Source organism: Lacerta agilis, chromosome 5 (genome assembly GCF_009819535.1).
Source record: "Lacerta agilis isolate rLacAgi1 chromosome 5, rLacAgi1.pri, whole genome shotgun sequence".
Taxonomy (NCBI): domain Eukaryota; kingdom Metazoa; phylum Chordata; class Lepidosauria; order Squamata; family Lacertidae; genus Lacerta; species Lacerta agilis.
In genome coordinates this window covers 52,773,672-52,799,042 of record NC_046316.1, presented here as the reverse complement: position 1 = coordinate 52,799,042, position 25,371 = coordinate 52,773,672, and the positions used below count along the sequence as shown (strand labels likewise).

The 25,371-nt window shown below is 41.8% G+C and overlaps 1 protein-coding gene and 1 non-coding gene across 6 annotated transcripts in view; both read left to right on the top strand.

The window, feature by feature from the left end:
- The window catches only part of WBP1L (WW domain binding protein 1 like), a 59,628-nt gene that overhangs the window by 24,784 nt on the left and 9,473 nt on the right, over window positions 1-25,371 (top strand). For 3 of the 5 annotated variants that reach the window (XM_033149781.1, XM_033149777.1, XM_033149778.1), the window contains exon 2: window positions 18,977-19,079. In XM_033149781.1, the coding sequence (XP_033005672.1) occupies window positions 18,977-19,079 (103 nt within the window). Of the gene's footprint in view, window positions 1-985; window positions 1,061-8,640; window positions 8,862-18,976; window positions 19,080-25,371 lie in introns of those variants that run through there. The other 2 variants (XM_033149779.1, XM_033149780.1) reach the window with 2 other exon arrangements.
- Window positions 12,418-12,581, top strand: LOC117047685. The gene has a single exon (XR_004426747.1). It is a non-coding gene; the product is annotated as a U1 spliceosomal RNA (small nuclear RNA).

Genomic DNA, 25,371 nt, shown 5'->3' with positions numbered 1-25,371 from the left:
CTGGTTTGACTACCTTAACCTTTCATTTTTAATAACCAGCTACCAAAAGGGTGACCAAAATGAATAGGATGTTATTAGAAGACATGGTGAAACTGACACTGCATTCTTAAAGGTACAGTAGTAAAAAGAAAGGCTTGGAAGAAAGGCAGCAAAACACATGCAGAGATAACCGTCTCTGCATGCCTTGATGGCCTCTCCTATTTACATTGTGCAGGGTAGGAAAAGAGCAAGGAGAGCATGTCATGCAGCCCCATGCTTTTTCCTAAGGTAAAGGAAATTCAAACTGCATGTGCGTTGCAAGTTGCTTAACTTTTTATTAACAGATTGAGTAAGGAGTCAAGTGCAAATCCTTGCAGCTCACAGTTGGGAATGACATGTCCTTTGTACTTGCTGTGATTATTAAAGTGCCGAACAATCCCTACTCTTATTCCACTACATGCCCTCACTTGTGAAGTATCTAATCTTTATGCTGTTCAATAGCATCCTGGGATACCTATAACAAATGATCTCTGATTTAATTATATCTGCCAAGTACCCGTATTTTTCTGTCTATAAGACGCTCCCATGTATAAGTCCCCATATTTTGGGGGACTCAGATTTAAGAAAATGGGGGGTGACCCCATGTATAAGACACCCCCTAATTTTTGACATTATTTTTTAAGGGAAAAAACCTAGTCTTATACAAGGAAAAATAACGGTATATAGAACCATAGAATCATATTTGCCTCTCTGTTGCAGTCTGAACCCGCTTCTATTCTTTACCGGAAGAATGTGGCAAAGGGTACTTCTGGCCATGTTTCTTACTCCTGGCTAGTTATGCGGGGAATCTGTAATGAAATTGTAAACATGGACATGGAGTTCTCTTATATGGGAGGATCAAATGACATCTGCCCACTCATGGAAATTCTGACTGTTCTCTGTCTGCCTGGTCCTTCCTCCTTCCTGGCAGATCTGATGTTGTGAAATGAAAGGGCGGATCTAAAATTTTCAGGTAACAAGTATGTTTACTTCCATCCTGCTGAGCTATGAGATGCACATGGTTGGGTTTCACTTCTTGAAGGTATTACTTGTTAGCTGAATCTTAGATACCAAAAACTGAGTTGTTCACAGCTGTGATTTGTCAGAACACTTCGAGAGTTATATTGCATATTGATGTGGAACGTATGTCGTGTAAATATTACTGCTCTTTTGGTCATTGAAAAGAACCTGGACGCTTCTGAATGTGATCAACTTCTTTCTGTGAAATTGACGTGTAGTTCTCAAAGCATCTCCCTGTTTGTAAAGAATAATGTTTGATTTCTTATTCTCACTCCCTCTTCCTGTCTGGTAGTAAAAATACTTAAACTTTGTAGTGACTGTATGTGGTATTAATGTGATGAAGATGAACTGCTGTAGTTTATGCTATCTAACTATTGTTATCTATAGTTATCTATCTAACTATAGTTTATGCTATAACAGGACACGGGTGGTGCTGTGGTCCAAACCACTGAGCATAGGGCTTGCCAATCGGAAGGTTGGCAGTTTGAATCCCTGTGACAGGGTGAGCTCCTGTTGCTCTGTCCCAGCTCCTGTCAACGTAGCAGTTCGAAAGCACGTCAAAGTGCAAGTAAATAAATAGGTACCGCTCCAGTGGGAAGGTAAACGGCGTTCCCATGCGCTGCTCTGGTTTGCCAGAAGCAGCTTAGTCATGCTGGCCACATGACCCGGAAGCTGTCTGCGGACAAACGTCGGCTCCCTCGGCCTATAAAGCGAGATGAGCGCCGCAACCCCAGAGTTGTTCACGACTGGACTTAACTGTCAGGGGTCCTTTACCTTTACCTTTTAACCAATTAGATACTTTCAGAAATCTATATTCAAAGAAGTCAGTTGCCAATGTTCTGTCAGTCATGAACAGGAAATGGAATTTGAGATGAGCTATGAAGAATGGAGCAAGCTTGGTGTTTATTGACTGGTGTTGTTGGGAAGAAAGAGCCAGTTTAGCCACTATGACAATTGTTGTTGTCTGGGTGTACTTCTTTTCTTTCTCTTAGAGCAATGAATGTATGCCTTTCATTCTTATGGAGAAAAGTAGGTAAGTTGCTGTGCTTTGGGATGTGGTTGTGGTGAATGCAAAATATAGCCTCCATCACTTACATTACATGGTACAAAACCTTCTGATGGGTTCACTTATAATGCTTGTGCACAATGTGAAAGTGCACTACCTTGGGATATTTGCTTATATAACTCTTCCTGAAAAATCTTGGTGTTTCTTTGAGCATGCTAATGATTCTCTTTTGTGGGTGTGGTGCCATTTTACTTACATAAGGATCCATATTAGGATAATTGAGTTTACGATGGAATTCCTGCGAAATACTCTGCCAGCAGAAATTCAGAAGGCACCTTCTGTTTCAACCTTTAAACACTTGCTGAAAACATTTCTATTCTATCTGGCTTATGCAGGAAATTAAGAATACATCTTTCCATAATTATTACTTGGTCTCTGATTTTATAATTTTATATGGTTTTATGTATGACTGTTGTAAACCACTCCTTTTAAAAAATGAATAGTGGTATATTTTATGAACATTTTTATAAAATAAATACAGAGGAAATGATGGGGAGAACCATAGGAGCCAACTCCTAGGGGCTTTGGGGGCTTCAGCCCCCTCCTATAATATTTGAGGGGGCTGGGCCCCCCCAAAGTCGATGGGCACTGCCATTCAAATAGAGTGTGTGCACTGCATCATGTGATTAATTATGGAGGACAGGGTTTACCAACCCCCCCAAATATTTTATTCAAGTTGGCACCCCTGGGGAGAACTGAGGGGTGCTTAAATACTAGATGCCAGTTTGTACTGCAAATGTCGAATTGCTAAGTTGAAAATGTGATATGTTTGTGTCTTAAGAATTAAGGTTTATGAGGAAGAGAATTAGTGGAATAATAGTGAAAGAATGAATGATAGCTTTGACATTTTTGCTAGTTTGGATTCATAGTTGCAGTATGATGTCTGTGAAAGATGGCAAGTAAAATTGTTTAAAGTGTACAGATATTAGTTAATGTGGTTTTAATTGTTAAAATATGTTTTGCTATCTATGTACACAGTTATTAATATGAGGATGAATGAGTTTTTCCTGGTGAAAGCAGCTGTTGGCTTCTTGCCGTGCATTTGTAAAACCAAAGTAGGCAAGATTGCCTGTATATATGCATGGCCCTGATCTTCAGAAGGGCATTTTACATTTAAAAGCTTAAGGATTGCACAGCAGTGGATCAAAGGGTGTTCATGTACTCTCTTGGGACAGCTGGCTGATAAAAAGAAGTGGTCTGGACTATATCAGACTATCACTTCTTCACACTCTCAGATGCAAAATATTGGAAACCATCCATGACTTTCTACTTTTAAATTTCCTCACAGCTGAAGAATACACTTGCTGATACCACTCTTGCAAAATCTTTGCAATGTATCTTGGACATGTACCGGTAATTAGCTGAATATGAATACCCAGGACATTGTCTTTGTTCACGGCTAATATGTTGCACTCCGTTCAGGTGAGGGACTTTGGAACTTCAGTGATTTAATAGCTATCTAGTAAGTTACCTGTAGTTAGGCAAATTATTTTTGTAAATTTGAACCTGGTAGAGCATTGACAGGCTGGTTGACCACTAAATAAGCAGATAGGGACAACTTTATAATGGTTTGTATATCATAAGAGAACATTACAGAAAGGTTTGGTCAGTTCCTATTGGCTTTGATCTCAAGACTTGGGTCCTGTGTACTTTGAAGATAATGTTTCCTCCTTGCTGTGTGTGCCTTCCTGTCTGGGACATTTCTAGTTTAAGCAGCAATGGCATATAGGGAATTGTGTGACATGTAGGGAATTGTGTTCAGTGGCTGTCCCAAAGCTACAAAACTCTCTTCTAGTGATTGTCTGAACTTGAACCATAACATTTTCTGAAACAACGGTAAAACATTTTTTGCTTAAGTGTGTTCCACTCATTTCTCTTTCACACAAAAAAATCCTGTTTCTATATTTTCTCTTGATCTTGGCAGCTTTTTTTCTAATAGTGACAAGAGGGTGGTTTTTCATTGGAACCTGGGGAGGGAAGAGCACCTTCCTGTGCACTTCTGTCCTAGGCCCCACATCCCACTTTCCAAAAAATGTAGTAATGGGAATTCCTGTTCTTTGTAATTCAGTTCTTATTTCATGTGAAAACATGTATTTTCTTCCTTTTTAAACTCTGCACTGGCAGAGAGCAGTTTACTACAACCCTGCAGTGAAGCCCAAATCCTCTGTTAACCCTTCTGTAAGCCTGCAGTAGTGCCGGTTTGCATTTCCACCTTAAAATCTTCCAATCAGAACATCCCTCAGGTTGCAGCAAAGTTAATCAACCTAAATTTCCCCCTTGCACCCAACCCAACCCAGATCTAGCACTAAGTTACAAACAAAAGTCTCGTGCTTTCTGGTCATGCATGCTAACATATTATGCTTAAAGTTTTTAAAAACTACCTTCATTTTGAAGTGGTTGTGTGTGTGCTCCTACCAGCATTATGTTCTCAATTCCGCTATGCATCTACTCTTTCAAGAACAAGTCAGAGGAACAAGCAGTGAATCTCCTGTCACTGATCCCTAGCGGCTTATTGGAGGAACAAACAGCTGCCAGCAAAGAGGTGACAGTGGCTGGGCATGGAAATATACAACTTGGAACACAGCAAATGATATTTGTGTTTGCTTCCTTGCTCCAACCACCCCGATCATCATTCTTCTATGTTCAGCATTTTTCCCGCTTTTCCTTCAGACAGGAAAAAGAAGGGGGGGAAAGGGGGGGGAATATGATCTGAGAGAAATGAGAGAAAATGTGCTTGTGGTATTCTGCCCAAAGGCAAGCAGGCAGTGTTCACTTTGACCTTTGCTTTTTATTGTAAGCAAGCTCCAGCCTTTATCTCGTTCTCTCTTACGTACATTGTCCTGATCCTGCGTTTCCTCACCATGGGTGCATTTCAAACACTATGGGAATTTTCATAGTGAAGATGCAAGGGAGAATAAAAATCATGCCCTATTGTGCAATAACTGTTCCTCCTCCCCTTTTTTGTTGTTGCTGTGAGTGTCATTAGAAAGGCTCTGAACAGATAAGGCTGAGGCAACTGGGTTTCTCATTGGAATTCAAAAAGGATCACTTTGAAAAATCAACAAAAAACCCCACTAGCACCACAAAGCAACAGTGAAGTGCCACTGGGCCCAGAGCTGCTGACAGATGGGTAGAAAGGGTCGGGTGGTGTTTTGGGTGGGGGCAAAGCCGTTAGGGGTTCTAGACTCTTAGCTGCCATTAAAAAAAAAAGCTTTAAAAGCTGTTACGTGCTGTAGATCAAACTATATAAGCCAAAATGTGAACTCCCACCCCCCACCCCCGTTTCTGTGAAGTGAGCAAACCTGGTTTGTAGTCGCCACCTTACAGGGTTTTGGCCAATGAGTGAAGTTAGAGCTGCAATTGGCAAGTAACCATTTTGGAAGAGCTAGGAATTATTAAAGCTATGCTTCCCTGTTTCTGTCTCATTACTGACCAGACATGGCCTACAATGGTGTGTGTGATCATCATGTGAGTTGAGTGAGTTTGTGGCTTTCAGCAGCAGCATGTCTACCTGGCCGCCCACTGTTATCTGTCTGTGCACATTCTCGCTCTGTGCTAGGATTCTAATGAGCCCATTAATTGCACACAAGTTCCTAGTATAAAGGAATGTAGCCTATTCCATGGCTAACCATAAAGCATGACTGTAGCCCAACAAGAAAAGGCAGGGATGGTACGCATATACTGGGCATTTTGTATATTTGTCTTGTCCTAGTACTTTGAGCAAAACATCTATTGCTGACAGTCCAGTTATGTAGCATTATGCCTTCTGCCTCTTGTCTTCTTCATGCAGAAATACTTAACAAAATGTGTTTTAAGTTTACAGTCAGTGCTAGATTCCCCCATACCTGAGCTTTTCATGCACCTCCTTTGCACCTGCCAAAACTCCCTACCCTTTCCAATTAAAACAAAGTTAGCTGAGGTTGTTTCTCAGAGTGTTGTTGTTGGTTTTGAGGGGATGTTTGATTGGAAGGGGGTGTTGCCTTTTTGTGGTTGTGTATTTAGTTTGTTTTGGGGTGTATGTAGGTCTTTCCTCTGCTTTTGATGCAGGTTTTGAGCATCGTTGTGTTTCTCCTGTGAAATGGGTGCATTTGTGGTGCCCATGACAGTTTCTAAGATTTCCAAATGTGCCTGCAGGCCTAAAAAGGTTGGGAACCCCAGATCATACTAAGCTAGATGGAGCAATGATTTTACTCAGTAAAAAATACCTTTCTGCCTTCATATGTCTTTATATGAGAAGTGGTAAAAGAAGGAAAGCTTTGTTACTGTTGCCTCTGTACTCAGCAGGGAGGCATAGAGATAATGGGTTTTTTTTGGGGGGGGAAGATGCAGAGAAATAAAAAGAATGGAGAGGAGGGGTGAGAAATTGGGGGGCACGGAGTGGAGGAAGAGATTTGTGAGAGAAGGGGGAGCCTGTGGCCCTTAAACCATCATTAAGACATCAGCACTAGGATGTGCTTTGGAATAAGTTTTCTTCCCCTTTTCAGTATTGACTAAGCTGTGTAACTGAATTTCCAGTAACTTTCAGGAGACCACCTTTTTATGGTAGATGAACTTCTTGGAGTTCTTACGCAACTTTTTTTTTTGCAACTTAGTTGAACTATTGATTTTTAAAGAGATCTGCAATAGACAAACAGAAAGAAAGAAAAAAAGAAAGAAAGAAAGAAGGAAAGGGAAACTTCCCAGTCTGGTAAATATGTATGCAATGTGTCCTGACATGGGGGAGTGGTGAGGCTTCTAGGCTGACATGTGACAGGCGAGAACAGCTGCTGATTTAAGAGAAGCACAAAAAAGATCGCTGAACTTTTAAAGTAGAGGTATAGCAAAAGTTAAATTTAGATCACTTTCTTTCATATCATCTCTATTACTTTGGAACTTGCTGTACTGCTGTACTCCATTGCAAGAAGACAAACAGTTTTTGCGAAACTAGCTATCACTGGCATGAAAACTGAGAAGAGCTCTAAGGCCTAGGTGTAGAATCTCCTTTTGAACAATCTGTTTATGCATCTGGACAGCAACATTGGGATTCCCTTTACCTCTCCTTTGTATGGGGAAGGTATTTAGAACATTCCAAATTACCTTTCAAAAAAGAGTAAGAGAAGATACACAAATGCGGCACAAGTTAATTACTGTATTGAATGAGCATTTCAAGGGAGCAGCCTATGAAATGGAGTGGAGCCTGGTCAGCAGATGTGAGAATCCAGTGTAGGTGCCTGTTGTTGGAGAGAGAGAATGTGTGTCCCGAGATAGCCAAGGCTTGGGCAATGTGGAGATTTGAAAGTCAAAACCAGCACTTTGCAGTAGGCTTGGAAACAAACTGGCAGTCAATGCAGATGTTTCAAAACTGTTCCCAACAGCTCATAAACAAATAGAGGCATTCTGTACCAGCTGATTTCCAGACAAACTATTAAAGTTGGACCCACACAGAACACTGAGGTCACTGGGACATGAATGACAGTTTCTAAAATGGAAGGTTTCTAAAATGGAAGATACATCTGGGATGCATTTTGCTAAACCTGAATGCAATAGCCAACCTAACCATCAATTTATATATGTGTCTGTGAATATATGTGTGTGTGTGTGTGTATGAGAACACCTATGGACACTAAGACAATCTTACTTGGCTATGAGTGATCACCAAAGAATGAATACACACACACACACAGACACTTACACACACTTTCCCCTTTAAAATGGCAGGATGCCCTACTGTATTTCAAATGGCCTATAAAAATTGCTGTTTCCAAAGAAGTTTGCCAGTGCAGTGCAGGAGCTACGGTTAAAGACACTTTTGCTCAAATTGTCCAGAAAACCAGAGTTAATTCAGACTGGAAGAGGGTGAAAATTTGGCTTGAATTTGGTCTTGAATTTATGTGATGAACATTTGTAAATGAACACCTAAATACTTACCACTAATAGGCAGGTGTGACCCCCAGGTGTATCCACAGCAGTGAGCAGAGGAGGAATGACTGCTGGGAGGAGTGCAGAGAGAAGAAACGTCATAGCACACCTGTATCAGCCCAACTAGACACCTTTAGTTGCCCAGCTGCAACAAGACATGTCTCTCCCCTGTCGGTCTCTACAGCCACAACGGGCTTGACTTCACCCCCGAAGGTGCACTCTTCCATTGTCTTCCGAGACAGACAGAGGCCAACAACAACAACAATTAGCTTTCATGGACTTAGTGAATGATTTTGAAAGAAAGGCCTGTTGTTTGTTCAACTAATACTTTTCTAATATGATTAAATATAACTAAAAGTTTATCTTATAATATTTTTAGAGCATTTAACAACCATAGTACAGTAGTCCGTAAATACCAGGTTTCCGGTGTAAGTGCTTTCTGTTTGCTAACTACTGTGCATTTTCTTCTATGCAGTAGGCCTCTTTGAGTTGTTAATCAGCAGCTGTCTGAAGCTTTCCCCCCCTCTTGCAGTGCTGCTACTGATGTCACTTCCCCCTTGGCAAACGCCTACGGAGGCTCTGCCGCTTTTGAGATTGGTCACAGGGAGGGGAAAGAGAGAGAGAGAGAGAGAGAGAGAGAGAGAGAGAGAGAGGCTGAGTGAGTGCATTCTATGTCCTGGGACCCTGTTTACTTAACATTCCCAGCCAAGGAAGCCTTGGTTTAAACAGGATTGCGGATGCAGCCTTGTCCATTACAGATGAGGAAATTATTATTGTGGGATTCTAGAAATTCCTTTGTTTAAGCCCCTAGCGTGGATTATGAGAATGCAGAATGCCTTTCCTTTTGGGCCTGCGGCAGGTAACTTGTTTCTGGTTTGTTTGTTTGTTTGTTTGTTTTACTAGCTAGGGTGGAGAATGTGAGATTTTGTTGGCTTAAAAAAGAAGAAAGAAAATCAGCTCTGCTTGCCTTGTGAAGTGAGCCACTCAAGTAAAATCCAATGTGATCTTTTGTCTTCCTCTGTTGTGTTTATGCTAGGGGGAAAAACAAATCTATTTCACTTAACACTGAATAATGCTGCAGAGAAAGCGAAGAAACTTTATTATGATGATTTGAAGCAAAAAATTTGTCCGTGTCCCCCCCTTAACTCTATTTTATGGCTTTCACTTTTGGTTTTTGTGTGTTTTAATGACTTTTAGGGGTTTAAAGCTGATTTGTGTTTCGTGTTTGTGCTTTGGCTGAGTTCTGGTTTAGAGTAAACAAGAAACAGTCAACAGCTTCTAATCAGAAACTGTCAGAGCTAACAGTGCACATGCTTTTTAAACCTGTTTCTGAATTTGTGGTGTTTGTGCTGGAGTTTTAAAGTACTCATAATTTTATTACTACTAACCAAAATACATAGCCTGGAATGAGTAAAAGCAGCAAGTCACCCAGCTGCTCCCTGGTGGGCAGCAGCCGGCTTCTACCAAATTTGAATCATCTTAGTCCAGGAGCCATTTGTTCAAGGAACAACATCTGATTACTTGTACACATCACCTAGCCTATGTTCTTAGGCAAATAAGTGTAGCAAGTGAAGTTTGGAGGTATTGCAGGTATGTGAACATTAAAGTTTTTTCTTTCTTTTCTTTTCTTTTTTTGATGGTGAGTGTTGTCAGTTTTACTTTCCAAAAAGCACTCAAAAAAGTGAAAAACGGCTGTTTTGTTTGCAGTTACCTCGTTTATTTTTTAAAACCAAATCTTTTTTATTTGGGCTTACACAATGCTGTTCAAGAATTGAGACAAGAACTACCTCTGGCGCAATGACCTTTTGCCACTGACTGCTCTGCTTACTTGAAGCGGGCAGAATAAATTTAGGTTATATGTAAAGTTCTAAGTAAAGCTTAAGATTCGGATATGGTTATAGTTCTATTGGAGAAGAGGAAAGTTGTGGGCTGCCAATTTAAGGGCATCAGTTTGGGAAGTATGCATGTTAAGCCTCCCAAGAAATGTTGAAATTGAACCAATTGACCTTGTTGGAATTACGTCAGCAACAGATAGCTATGTGTCTTTAGAAATCTTTCAAATCCATGTATATTTCCATAAAGGAAATTTGGGTACCTTCTGGGCTTCAGTTATGTTAGCTTTGCAAAAGCTTTCTTTACTGATGTGGGAAGCCTCAAAGGAGGCAATCCAGTTTCTGAAACCAGTTTGCTTACCTTTTCTTTGTTTCACTTATTTTCCTCTTTGTCCTTAGCTGTCCTTAGCTGTTTAGTTGCTTACTGTTTGCTCCTGTCTGTGGTTCACAGGGCCAGTCTGAGCAGCAAAAGCAGTTGCCTTATTCCTTGCTGTCTACTTGAACTAATAGCATAGAGCTGTTTGGAAACTCCTATGTAAATGTAATAAGCTCCCTGTGCTGTGTTAGCGACATATCTGCCAGTTTAGTGCATATGTTAGAAAATAAACTGATTTCTAATTTTTCTGAAGCTATTTTAGAGTTGTAAACAATAGGACCTTATTTCAGTATGACTAGATCAAATAGCTAAAGCTTGGCCCAGAAATAGTTCACAAGATACACCTTAGGCTGCTTATTATCTTTAAAGCAGCTATACTTTTTTCTTTCCTGATACTTGTCTTGGACAAAATCGTCTAAAAATCACTAACAAGTAGATGCTTGTGAAATTTAACTAAACAAAATAATATTATTGAAGAAAATAAGTTTGCAGTCGTTATAAGAAAGCTCAGGGGAGACTTTTGGAAGTTCACCCCTTGCTCAAGGGACTCACGATCCCTCGCAAGGTCCTCTTGTTGGTCAGAGGTAAGAATCAGGATTGCAACCAGGTATAGAAAAAGCAAAGCAGCTAGTAAGCCTGATCTTTATTGGTCTGTTGAAACAGAGGTTCCCACTTCTAAAAACGAGAAGTGGAAGAAGAACCCCAAACAGAAGCGTGTTAAAAAAACTAAATGCTTGGACAGCGACCACCCAATCACAGAAAGGCCACCCAACAAAAATGCAACACACTTGTCACAAAAATGGATGTACATTTAAATCAGATAATGCCAAGAGTTCATGTTCAGCATATTTACCAGTCTGTATGTCAAGATGCCTGACAGTACCTGATAATTGCCCTTCCTGGTCTATCTGAGACATCTTTTTGAAAAGGTGAATGCCTTGATGCCATAATCCATTGTCACACACCTGTCCCCATTCATACACAGGAATCTGTGATCTCTCTTTAAACTGGAAGAGGAGTGCAGATGTTGAGAAGTACAGTTATGCATTAAATTTGTTTTGTTAGTGCTGAAGTTGTAGCTTTTGCAGCTTTAGTGTAATGGCATTCAGGCTATACTGTGTGGCCATCAACATTAGCTTTAAAGTGCTCCTGCTGTGAAATGGTTTGTTGGTCTGTTACGTTATGTATTTATGTGTTTTTATATTGTAAACTGCCCTGTGATCTTTGGATAAAGGGCAGTATATCAAACAAACAAACAAACAAACAGTATTTTTATTGACAATGCTCAGTGCAGAGCATTTCTTCCTAGCCCCTCCCTTTCCTCACTTGTGTACCACTTCAGATCTTAGTATCTGTTTGCCCATTATGTCCAAATCTAGGGAACTCTGGTTAAATATAAATTGATGAGCTAAACTCTGATGATTTATGAAGCCTCAGTCATCCAAATTAGGCCCCTGAGTTTGTTACTACAGTATTGGACAATTAAGCAGTTGTTTTTAAAGTTGCAATTGAAAGTGTTCTGATCAGTGTTTGAAACTGGGATAAAAAAGCTAGGAGCCAAATGGCTTCTGGGACCTGAGTTGTGGGCACCAAAATAGAATGTCTAGTCACCACTGGAAAGGGGGTCAGCAACACTTTATTATTTTGATAAGCATGAATTAATACTCAATTCACATAAGTAACACATTGTTAACATCACATTTTTAGCAGAAATTGTTAATACATGTTTAATTTGGTGTTTACAGTAAAAATATTGGTATCATACTTCGATTTTCAAAACACTATTTATTGTTAAACTCCTTAACATATACTTAAGAGGCTTCAAAACACGTACAGTGGAACCTCGTGTTACGTACCGTCCTCCTTACGAACACTTCGGGTTACAAGCTCTGCTAACCCGGAAGTAGGTGCTCCTGGTTGCGAACTTTGCCCCAGGATGTGAGCGGAAGTTGCACGCCGGCGCCACGGCAGCGGGAGGCGCCATTAGCAAAAGTGCGCCTCAGGTTAAGAACGGTTTCAGGTTAAGAACGGACTTCCGGAACGAATTAAGTTCATAACCGGAGGTACCACTGTACATTTCAGTAATCCTTGAGTGTCAGCCAGGCGCAAAAAAGTCACCCAGAGGTGCTCGCAAGTGGAGAATCTTTAGGCGCAAAATGTGCCTGGTGCCCTGCTGATTTTGAACTCTGGTTCTGCTTCGTTGTTTAACATGTCCTTTTCAGGTGATATACCACAGTTGTGAAGGTAGTTTTACCAGGGTGAGGCCCATCCATTGCAATCTGCATTTGCTGACCCCTGCAATTTTTCCAAATGGAAGAAACATGATTGCATAATTTCTGGTAGTGGGGAACTGTGTTCATGCTTTGCCTTCATCCTTGAGAAGGGCTGTAGCTCAATGGTAGAGCAAGTGGTTTGCATGTAGAAGGTTCCCAGTCCAATCCTCGGCATATAGAGGTGGGGCTGGGAGAGAGCCCTATTTTCAACCCTGGAAAATGGCTGCCAGTGAGTGTAGACAATAATGAGCTAGGTGGACCAATGGTCTGACATAGCATAGGCAGCTTCCTATGTTCCATCTTCTAAGAAGGTTGGAGTTGAGCATCCCCACCCCCCACCCCCAAAAAAAACCTTTACCAGGATTGAACATCAATTAACTTGGATGTGTAGAATATTCTGCAGTCTCTGGACAAGGGTCTACAAATGTACTGGTCACATAGCAGTGGTGAGTCTATCTCTGGGCAAGGTTAGTGGAAAGTAAGTGATGTTCCTGGGCTCGCTGGGTTTTGGAAGCACTTTGAAGCAGTTAGGTTTCTCAGTGCTTTCTGTGGTAGTTCTCTATTTTTTCCCTAAATTAAAATCTTTAATTAAAGAGAGAGAGGGAGAGAGAGAACTGTAACAGTGCATAGTACAAAGAAGAGATTCAGCACAGTCAAGACTCAGAGCACAAAGAAGTCAAGGCCATGAATATGACCTATATGTAATAAACTCTTTCCATAGAGATCTGTCAGGAGATAATAATCATGTAGAAGAGTCACTACTGTTGGCATATGAAATAAAGTGGCACCACACATTCACATGCCTATTCATTTAAAGCAGGGGTGGGGAATCTGTGGCCCTCCAATGCTGTTGGACTGTTGGATCCCTGACTGTTGGCCATGCTGGGTGGGGTGGAGCTGACAGGGGTTAAGAGTCCAAGAGTATCCGGGGGGGGGGGCACAGATTCACTAACCTTGGTTTATAAAGATAGCTTTCAGGGTTGTGGGAGGAGCCAGAAGATTTGCAGACACTGTGAATTTATCAATTTTGGCCTATAGTTGAAAGCAGTTGAGACAAAGGAGCGGGGAATAGGGGACTGGGGGAGAAAGGAAATGGGCCTGCTCAAGCCCGTATAGTGGGGAAAGGGGCTGTGTGTCATGAGATTTTTTAAAAAGAAGCTTATTTTGAGCAGTTCCTATTCTGCGTTAGCTGGAGCCCTAAACAGAAGGACTGTTCAGGAATTGGGATGCGCTACAACATGTTGCAAGTCCATTTTTTCTGCTTTAGATGTAAGGGTAAGCTAGGGAGATAATATCTTCCCTCAACAGAAAAGTGCACTCCAGGTTTTCCTCCTTTCTTTCCAGCCACCTCTCATGCTGTTCTTGTGGTTTGTTGACACTGGGAGTTTTTGCCACCAAAGCTCACAGTGCATTTCTATACTAGTTAGTAAATTAAGGGGTTAGGGAGCACAGAGCTGTAATTTTACAAAGTACAGCTAGGTCACGCCCCCTTACCTTCAGGGAAGGAGGAAGTATTGTCTGTTTCCTGTTCTTCTTTCTCCCTCTCTTCTGTTCAAACCATGTAAGCTAAGCATACATCTGAGGCTGGGACTCAGACCACATATTTGAGACTAATTTTCTGTATTTTGCGATCAATAATACCTTGCCTTCTGTATTTTGCAATCAAGAATACCTTCTGCTGTAGCATTGAGTGATGCATGAGGGAGACCTGTGTTTCTAGGTCTTTTATTGTGTTGCATACGTATAAAGGCAATGCTAATGTAGATAGAATTGCATGTGGTCATCCATTTAGGTCTATTTTATCTTGTTTTGTTGCTCAATAAAGTTGCACTGCATGACTAAGGAGCGAGACCCAGGATCCTTGCAGAGTCTTGCTGGAGCGCAACTCTGTTGCTGCCTGGAACCTGAAAGCTGAGCCCCAGCATTTTCTGTAACAGATCCTATAAACACTTTTGGATTGTGTGCTGCTTCATTGGCCCCCCTAAAAATATTGCCTCCCCGAGCATCTGCTTGGGTTGCTTGTCCAGTCAGGTGTTCTTCCACATAGTACTGTTTAAGCAGTAGCTGAATATAGCCATAAGCCCCCATGAAAAACAAGAGGCCCTTACGGAGAAAGATGTAGCATAGCATCAAACATTTATTATTAATTTAGATTGGTATTGAAGCATGTCTGAAAGATTTGGTACCGTTAAAGCAATAAGAGAAACTTTATACTTCTAGTTAAATATTAACTATACTAAAGTTTATTTCACACTGGCTCATTGTGAAGATGAAAAACCAGCTCAAGCTCTACCAGTTCTGCAAAGTGGTCTGAAGTGGATTAAGCTTCAGACCTTTCTGCTGTAAGGGATATTTTCTCAGCTGCACATCATGTCTACAGCTTTGTTGTGAATCAGGTAATCTTTCAACAGCTTTTTATGAAGTATCATAGCATAGAAGTACTCCAGACACAGGTCTGCCTACACAGAGATACGAGTTCTTCTGTACATCGTAAGTGTAGTTTTAATTCATTTCTCCATACTTTTAAAGCCATTGTTAATTTTGCATGCAAATTGCCACATCTTAAAAAAAAATGTGCAGGTTTTGAGAATATGCTATATTCACTAACTGCATCTTAATTTCTTAATTGAAGGTTATAAAACCATAATGTTCAGTTGAGGGCTGTTCAGATCTAACACCCTTAATTTTCTCCTGTAGACCTGAAATAACATGTGATCTGTAAAACTAACTTTTAGTTGGTTCAAAAAAGCCCAAAGAAATGAAACTGAACAGGTTCCATTTTCTAGAAAATCATGCATATATGGACAAGGTCATTGTTGTACATTTCTGAGCATATACCTAAGATGTTTTAATGTCCCAATGCCATACATTTTTGTGATCTCCCTCTTTGTGAGTGGAGCAGAAAGTCTACCCATAGAGCAGGCATAGGCAAACTCGGCCCTCCAGATGTTTTGGGACTACAACTCCCATCATCCCTAGCTAACAGGACCAGTGTAGTCCCAAAACATCTGGAGGGCCGAGTTTGCCTATGCCTGCCATAGAGGACTTCTTGTTGCAGCTACATAAATCTTTCTATCTTTCCCTCCAACATCAGTACTCTGGTCATAAAGATCAGGGTAGGCTTTTGATCTGTTGGGATCCAAAGGTTTCCCATTCACCTGACATGGCCCCAGAACAGGAAAAGCACACTAGCCCTTGAGCTGGCATATTGATTTTCCTTTCCATTTGTTTGTTTATTATTTCAGTTTCTATCCCACCCTTCATCAATGGATGATTCAAGGTTGGGTAATCAAAAAGCCCAAATTAAAAGCACTAAAATAATTTAAACAAGTAAAATTAAGAACAGTACACTAAATATACTAAACAATATAATAAAACAGCAGGATAGGAAAATCATATTGTACTTCATACATTAAATCAGCACTTCTCTGCAAGCCTGGGCGAATAGTGACATTTTCAGGCAGCACTGTAAGGTAAACAATGACCAATGGGAAAGGGAAAACTTTTTTTAAAAACACACAAGAAAACCCTGAAGAATGGGGAGGAAAAGGGAAGCATCCCCCGCCTTGTTTTCTCTGCCTTGTGTTCTTCCTTCCCCACTGCCTTCTGATTCATCTGTCCAAATGTAAAATGCAAATACAACAAATGCACTCATTGTACAGGCACACTTGTCAGGAAGCTGTAACTGGCTGTGGCTCCATATTGTACTTGCCCCTGCATCATGCATGAATTGTTTTGTGTGTGTGTGTGTGTGTGTATGTGTGAGGGAGCTGCATTTTAGAAATTAAAGGAAGCTGTAGTACATTGCCATTCTTTGAAGGCTCTTAGGTCTTTATCCTCCCATGACCAGTTCCCTATTCCACAGGCTAGTTTTGGAAAGTGCTTCATCATACACTCCTGGTAGATGTTCCAAGGGATGTCTGGACAGTACAGAATGTGACTACTTTGTTCATTGTTCTGGAAAACTTTTTAATTTTCGGATCTTTAAAAGTAAAATGGAATGCAGCTGAAGATAGCATTTCAAGGACCACAGGCAGCCTTGATACTTAATTTCAGCTGGAGTCTTAGCTAAACGTCTGCTAAAGGCTACATGATTTCTTTGAACTCTGTTGTGGGTGAAATAGAGGAGTGCCCCTTCTGCTGTGAAAGGATGCAGGAGATGTTTCTTCTTTTAGAAACTATCTTAGCACTTTATGGGCACTTTGAAAATGAAGTCAGATGTCTGGCTTTTGAGGGAGGGTGCTAACTCTAACTGGGGTAGTGGGTGTTGGTGGGAATGTTAATGCTGATGCCCATGTCTAGATCCATAAATAGAATGAGTCTCCTTTAGGAATAACACAGCATGTAGCTTTATTTACTTGATCCAAAGCCAGGATGGTGGTTTTCAGGGGGGAACTTCAAAATAACAATGGGGTGGGTATGCTTAAACCTTTCAGAGGAAATACTAAAATAATGATGATGATGATGATGATTTCTAATAAATTTTTAAGAGCTCACTTTAGTGGTGATTATACTATAGCTAACTTGGCTTGCCTTTCATGTTGGGCACTCTTGACACTGTGCACTCTGACACAGCTCTGCAGCCACTTGCTTGTATTGTATGTGCGTTTAAGCCAGGGAATCTGTGACATTGTTTGACTACACATCCCATCACCCCTTACCCTGCTGGGTAGGGCAGATGGAAGCTGGATATGTGTTCCTGATGATTGAAGACATATATTGCCTTTCTGGAAGACAGGGGGATCTTCCTAGGCCTGAATCTTTACAAACTTGATCGTGCGACTGCACTTTTTCTCTTATACCATAAAGCTTCATGCATATTGATCCTACTATAAAAATACTCTAACATCACCTTGGTTTTGCTGTATGATTTATACTGTAACTTAGATTTGCATAGCTTTTCATAGTGCAATGGTTAAGCTGTGCATTTTTTTCCAGGACATAAAACAAAGACTCCAGAAATTGCTTAAACACCCATTATATCTCTGCCCTACATTACACTCTGGCAAGAGGGGTCATTGCCATTGGGTGGTAGTTGTTTTCCATCTCATAACTGTCCACAGAGATGGCCTTCAGGGAGGATTACCGGTATGTGATGATGAAAAAGTATGACTGACTTGGCTTCTGTCCTAGACTGCAGGAGTATTCCAGGAAGATATTTTGTTGGAATGTTTATTTTATTTTAAAAGTTCTGCAAATTAGGCAAGAATTACTTCAGAGTAGGATTATATGGTAGTAAATGTTATTTTGATCTAATTGAACCCAGATTGCCCTCTCTTCAATTATTCTATTTTCTGATTCTTTAAGTGCAATACATGAAGCTGAAAAAACCACCCGTTTACAACAGTTTACAATGAGTGGGTCATAAAATTTTATGCCTCAATATACCAAAGTGAAAATATCTATGGGTCCCTTCATCATTAGGCATAAATTCATGTACCAAATCACTAGCCAAATTTTTTTTTGTTACATTAAAAATGAAAACCTTATATGATTTTAATGTAAAATATTCCTATTTGCAGGGGGGTGGAAATCTGAATGCTTGATTGCATTGTCTGACCTAAGTATCATTTTCTAAATTCTGATAATTTGGATCACAATTATAGCTATAGATGCCCAGGCATGAGGTTCAGCACTGAAGTGCAGAACAGATGCCTGCATTATGCAAACTGCAAGTGGGAAACTATTTATCAAGGTATGGAAAATATAGGTGCAGTTATTTAGAGCAACGTAGGAGCTGACAAGCCTGGAGAAAGGTGAAATGAGAACTAATCTATATGTGTAGCAATAAGATTGTGAAGTTTAGAGCAGAATGGTGCTAGTTCAGATTGAAGAAAGGGGAATACCATTTTTAATGTTCCCTCTAATTGTTCCCATACCCTAATGTAACTGAAATAACCGTAACACATTATCCCCACCCTCTTTACCTCTGCCTCCTCTACACCTGTTGTTTCCCTTGTGTGTCTCCCCTTTTAGAATGCAGAACCCTAGTTGAACACCATCTGGCATAGATGGCACTACTGTATATAAATAGCAGCTTAAGAAACCCCATGACAGAAGAAAACTAGCATAGCAGGGAAGAGTGTTCTAGTCCCGTTCTCTATATGCTGTCCTAACTTTCTAATTAAAGAGCTAGGGGTGGGTTGGTTAATGCAGAGGGGTGTTCAGAAACCAACTCCAACCCCCCCACATAGACTGAAGAGGTAAAATCCATTCTACCATCTCATGTGTGCTGCTTCTTCATGTAGGAACCTAGCCTGGAAGGTTGATGATGGATGGTAGGGTTTGGGAGCACCATGGAACTGACTGATATCCAGGAAAGTAGAGATACCTAAACAGCTGCAGGCAATCTGTGACGTTGAGCAGCTGTTTAAGCCCTGGGCTCATGCATGTCTTGCAAGCAACTGGAGGCTTAGTCCAAGTTTAATGTATTTGGGCCTTCTTCACATTTTAAAATGCAGTGTCACTAACCTATTCCTCTCTTACATTCTAGGACAAAGAGCCCTGCATAGGAATCAACAATCAAAGCTACATCTGTGAAACAGGCCACTGCTGTGGACAGTCTCAGTGCTGCAATTACTATTATGAACTCTGGTGTAAGTTTCTTGTTTTTATAAACAGAAGTGAAATTCTTTTCATAATCTGAGTCACGGGCATTTCAGTTTCATCCACTTTTGGCTTTATCCAGAGACAAGGTGTAAGAGCGGGTGATAGGTGTCCCTCCCCAGACTGAAACTGAACATGATTATGTTGACACACTTCAGCCAGGCTGCCCTTGCCATGACCTAGAGATGCACAGGGGGAGTGTGTGTGTGTGTCCTTGCTAATTCTCCAGTCATCCAGTGTACCTTTCTGCACCACCTGTCAGGTTTAGGGGTGTGTGATTTCCCACCCCAGGGGGATTATCCTGTCTGGTGCCTCAAGTTTCTATTCTGTCTCACATGTTATTTAATATCTGCATGAAATTACTGGGAAAGGTTGTGCAAGGTTTAGTTGATGTCATCAGGATGCCCACTTTTTTCTTGGATTCGGGTGAGGCAGCAAAGTTCTTGAACAGGTGTCTGGAGCCAATAGTGGGTGAGGGCCAGTAAAATGAAGCTCAAGTCAGAGATGTTCATGGCTGGTGGGCCTATCAAGCTGGAGTAGAAGTACAACCTTTTCTGGATGAAGTTGTGCTCCCCCAACAGATGGGGTTCATGGTTTAGGTATATTTCTTGAGCCAGCATTGCTGCTTGATAATCAGGTGATGACCATGGCAAGAATTCTCTCCTTCCAGCTATGTGACATGTGCCAGCTATTTACAGTTCTGCAAGAATGACACTTAGCTTCCATCATTCATTCCTTGGGAACCCCTGTTTTAAATTATTTACAATGTGGGTTTGCCTTTGAATGGGGCTGATGGGAGTTGTAATCCAAAGCTTGGGGGGGCACCAGGTTGGGAAAGGCTGGGGGAAGCATCCAGCTTAATCAGCTGAAAGGAAGTGTGTTTTGTCTTCCTGAAAATGTACGCAAAGTGTTTTAGCACATTGAGCACAGAATTAAGCACCAAAGTGGATTTTAGAAGGTGAACAGTTCTTGTTGCCATTCTCAGTACCCTAGCACTGAAACCTCCCTGCCTTTTCATAGGTCTTGCTGTTCATTTTAACTTTATTTACCACTTTAACTTGTGGGAAGGAGTATTGGGCTGAAAGAGAGAATCTCTCTTCACCTGACATGCTTCATGAAACATGATCCCATGTTTTAGCTGTTGGGAGTGGTTACAGCCAACAAAGTTTCCCTCTTTTGAAGAGCAAGGCTGATGGGAAACCGAATCAGTGGTGTTTGTTAAGGGGTGGAGGGAAGAGTAAAATACATGATATGTCAAGCAGGTGGATTGGGTTTAAAGCTAGATGGTGCTAGCTAGATCCAAGTTCAATTTTGTTTTAAGATGAAGCGGGTATTGAAATATCTTGTTGCCAAAATCTATTGCTTAAACTCTTGAATCCTTTGTATTGATAAATTAATAAAATAAACCATCACTTTTCTTTCTATGAGCAGGGCACATGGGGGCGGCAGTGGGCAAAAATCTCTCTTGTGCTTGCACTGGCTTCCACTAAGTAGCAGCGCTCATTAGTTGGCTCCAGCCCAATCTTTGTATCTGATTTTCTTGTTTTGTGTCTTTTTCTGAACTTGATGTCTTGGCATGGCGTAGGTTTTCCATTTGATACTGCTGTTGAATAGTTTAGTCTGAAATGGAAAATACTGGGGTGCGGGGGAATCTATTCCTTGTTCATGTTTGAGTGAAATTCCATGTGACTTCCCTTCCTAACTTAATTTATAGCAGTTACGAAAAGATGCGCATCTGGTAAAACTATATTGTTCAGTACCATGCAGGAAAAGTCATCCAAGTAGGAAGGTGGTTCTGTTTTGCCCTCTGCTGTTTTGCCTTTTGTGATAATCTGCTGTAGAAATATTCATTATGTCAAATCTGGGGCATGTTAATCAGTTTGAAAAGAACCAGGAGCAGTTGGCCCACTCTTGCCCTAGACCCTGCATCCTTCCTAAGTCACTGGGCTATCTGCCCCACTGATTCCCCTCTCCACTGTGTTCATACACAGAAATGCTTCCCCATGCTAACCGTCATTGATTGATTGATTGATTGATTGATTGATTATTAATTTACTTCCTGCCATTCCTCACAAAGGAGCACAAAGGCAAGTGATAAAACAACAAAACATCATAAAAACAATTCCAATACAGATGTAGACTGGGGAAAATCTCACCTTTAAAAGGCTTGTAGAAAAAGGAAGGTCTTCAGGTGGTGCTGAACACACAACAGAAAACGCAGCCTGCCTAATATTAAAGCAGGTTGAGCATTTAACTTGAGGAGAAAAGGTTGTGCCTGCTTTGGGGTGTATTTATCTAAAAGAAAACAAAAACCTGTGCTTCTATTGTCCTGCTTACAGGTTACTTCCTCCTTTTGGAGGTAAGTGGGAAAGGGAAGGCAGTTTCCAGTTCACTTAAGCCAGTACAGTAGTTTTTTGGACTTTTTATAACCTTGCTTGGAAGTCCCAAGAGAAACTAGCCAGAGAAGAAACTAGCCAGCTTAAATGTTTCTTTGTTTTATAATTTATTTTTCTCTTACTCTGACCTTCACACGTTCTCTTGATATTTATTCAGCTTATTTATGTAATAAGTCTGTCCACAGGGATTAAAGGTTGCATTCTAGCTTCACAAAATAGGCTGCCCAGATTTCTTGGTTTTATGCTTTCTTGGAAAAGGCTGTATGCCCAGATCAGCAAGGAAAATCCAGAATTCTGGCTGGGGCAGACACATACAGTGAGGGGGGGGAAGTATTTGATTCCCTACTAAATTTGCCCGTTTGCCCTCTGACGAAGAAATGACCACCAGTCCATAATTGTAATGGTAGGTTTATTGTAGCTGTGAGAGACAGAATAACAACAGGAAAAACCCCAGAAACCCAGAAGACAAAAGTCAGAGATTGATGTGCATTATAATAAGTGAAATAAGTATTTGATCCCTTTGCAAAAGATGACTTGGTACTTGGTGGCAAAACCCTTGTTGGCAATTACAGAGGTCAGATGTTTCTTGTAGGTGGCCACCATGTTTGCACACATCTCAGCAGGTATTTGGTCCCACTCCTCTTTGCAGATCCTCTCCAAGTCAGTAAGATTTCAAGGCTGATATGTAGCTACTTGAACCTTCAGCTCCCTCCACATATTTTCGATGGGATTAAGGTCTGGAGATGGGCTATGCCACTCCGGGACCTTAATGTGCTTCTTCTTGAGCCACTCCTTTGTTGCCCTGGCTGTGTGTTTTGGGCAGGGCCGTCTTAAGCCTGTCTGGTGCCGTGGTGCAGGGATCCCTCTAGTGCCCCCCACGCCCACCTTCTGCATGGATCCCTTCCAGGGGGACCCCTCAGGCTCCTTCCTGGCCACCCTGCGCCCTCCAATCCTGCTCAGCGGCAGGCTAGAGAAGTGCTCCTGCGACTAATTGCAGCACCGAGAGGGGCGGCCTCTAGGGATTGTGCCTGCCTCCCGGGCGGGGCGCACACAGCAGCCAAAGAGGGATGGACAGAGGAAGGGAGGGCTGATTGCTGCGCACCACGCTCGCTGCCGCCGATCGCCTCCTCCTGCCTTCTCCCTTGCGGCGGGCAGGCTGCTGCCCCTACCGAGCCGCTGACGTGGCCCCCGGACCTCTTCTCTGGCGCCCTCTAGAATGTGGCACTGTGGTTCCCCGTGCCACTAGCCTCTATGGCTAAGACGCCCCTGTTGGGTCATTGTCATGCTGGAACACCTATCCTCAACCCATTTTCAGTGCCCTGTCTGAGGCATTATAATTTACATCAATCTCTGACTTTTGTCTTCTGGGTTTCTGGGGTCTTTCCTGTTGTTATTCTGTCTCTCACAGCTACAATAAACCTACCATTACAATTATGGACTGGTCATTTCTTTGTCAGAGGGCAAACAGGCAAATTTAGCAGGGGATCAAATACTTCCCCCCCTCACTGTATCATCCTCACAGCTGATGCTTTCCCCCCATCTTTCTTTCTTTTCTTTTTTTGCGTGTCCAGTAAAAGACTCCTGATGGTAAAGGGGTAAAGGTAAAGGGACCCCTGACCATTAGGTGCAGTCATGGACGACTCTGGGGTTGCGGCCTCATCTTGCTTTACTGGCTGAGGGAGCCGGCACCGTTTACCTTACCGCCAGAGTTGTACCTATTTATCTACTTGCACTTTGACGTGCTTTCGAACTGCTAGGTTGGCAGGAGCAGGGACCGAACAAAGGGACCTTACCCCGTCTCGGGGATTCAAACCGCCAACCTTCTGATCGGCAAGCCCTAGGCTCAGTGGTTTAACCTACAGCGCCACCCGCATGTAGGCCAGCATTATTTCCGCCATGTTTTAAAGTGGGCTGTGAGTGGTTTGCATAAGGCAGGGGTGGGGTACTTGGGCCTGTTGGGCACCCCCATTTGGCCCGTGAGACTTCTGAAAACTGACAGCTGATTGTCAAGGGCTTCTGTGGAGCTATCAAAGCGCAGCCTAAGATAGTGCTTCAGAAGGGGCTTCTGCAAGACCCTTGTAAGCAACGAAGCTACCTGATGTCGTGGTCATTTCTGGTGACTGACAGGTGTCATACTCCACCCACCTGTCAAACTTGGCCTGTGAAGGGTCAAGGAGATAATACTCCAGTCCACCAGTCAGATCCAGTTTTCCACCCATGCCCTAAGGCCATAATTAGCTGCATACATTTCTACCTCAGTTGCTTAGCTTAAACATGCGGTTGAGGGGAGATTTGAACCAGGACCTTTCTCAGCTCAGTTCCAAGCACAGGCTCTTAGCAGCTGCCCCACACTTGCTCTACACTAATTCTCAAAAATGTCCCATTTCACCTTCTTTTGGGCCAGATAGCCTGAAGCCAAGGCCATCACCTAGCATGCTTCTAAGGCAGGCGGAGAAATGATTTGCTACATGTTTTGGCTTAGCTGCAATGAGGTTTCCTGCCAATAAAGCAGTGGCATCCACCCAAGTTTACTGTGAACTCTAGGGCAGACTATTCTGTTCCTGCTCTTGAGCGCTAAAGGGGAAAACATGTTTTCCCATTTTGCAAGAGTAAAAGGCACTTTCCTTTGTGAGATCTTTGCTTGGATTCTTGCCACTGGGGAAACAGAAATATATCCTTCTGGTTGTTATATCCCCAAGGACCTATAGGACTGTTCACATGCAGTTTTGAGCATCATAGACCTTCCTCTGGTCTCCTCAAGAAAAGAGGTGTTGTATTACAGTAAACGCTGAAAAATTCACATTGACAGTATTGGGAGAAATCACAAAAACTAGGTGGGGATTTGAGACATGGCTTGAGCCCCTGCCTGCCTCCAAATTGCTGCTCCATTGCTCTCCTCCTCACACAGCCTCCCTCCATGTTCCCACCTTGCCCTCCTTTTAGCCTTTCTAAAAAAATTAATGAATTCTGAACTCACTGGAATCCTTCATCTTGGAAGCAGAGCAAGCTGTACAAAATAAATGTAATACAAAGAAATGCTAAATTTCTATTATCTAAGCATATCAGATGAATTATTTTTCCATAATTTGGCTGTTGTTGTTTTGTTGAAATCAGATACATAGCCCTGGCTTATTGGTTCCTAAAGCTGGCAATATTTTCTGTGTTTTCCAAGGAAGTAAACTCCAACCCTAGGCAGCATTTTATTTGTACTTGCAGTCCAAAAGAGTGGAAACCATTTTAGTATCTTCCAGGACAAAATTATATGGTGTTACTAAGGCCTAATGCGACTTTGTGTCCAGAGATGACTACTGTAGAGCAATGGCAGCTTTCTGTTTCTGCTAGAAGTTCAGACGGCCTTTAACACTAGTCGTCATCGTCCGTCCGTCCCCAAATCTATGTGCCTTGCACTGTTGTCTTAACATGGAATTGAAAAGCAAAGTAGTGAAAGAAAGTGCTATCAACTGGTATAGGGGTTTTGTGCAACTCTTGCTGATTTGGGCTTGCTGGCACTAACCCTGCTAGATTATCTAGTTGAGATTCCTGCATTTCAGGAGGGTGGACTAGATGGTCCTCTTGGATCCTTTCCAACTCTACAATTCTATGAGTCTATGATGTTTGAACTAGCAGATTTCAGTACAGAGATTAGCACAACCTCCGTGTGGGTAGCAGGTGGGAACATTTACCAAAAAAACCCCAGCATCCCACTGTTTGGAAACACCCTAAGATTGGAAATTGATGGGCATGGATGATAGAAGTTGTAGTCCAGCTATCTTTGTTGTGTATTGTCTTCAGTGGTTTTGATGCTTTTCAATTTGCAAGGTTTCTTGGCAACACAGGTCCTTGAGCTTTCCCCCTCTTGATAAGCTAAGCATTTTCTCATTGCCTC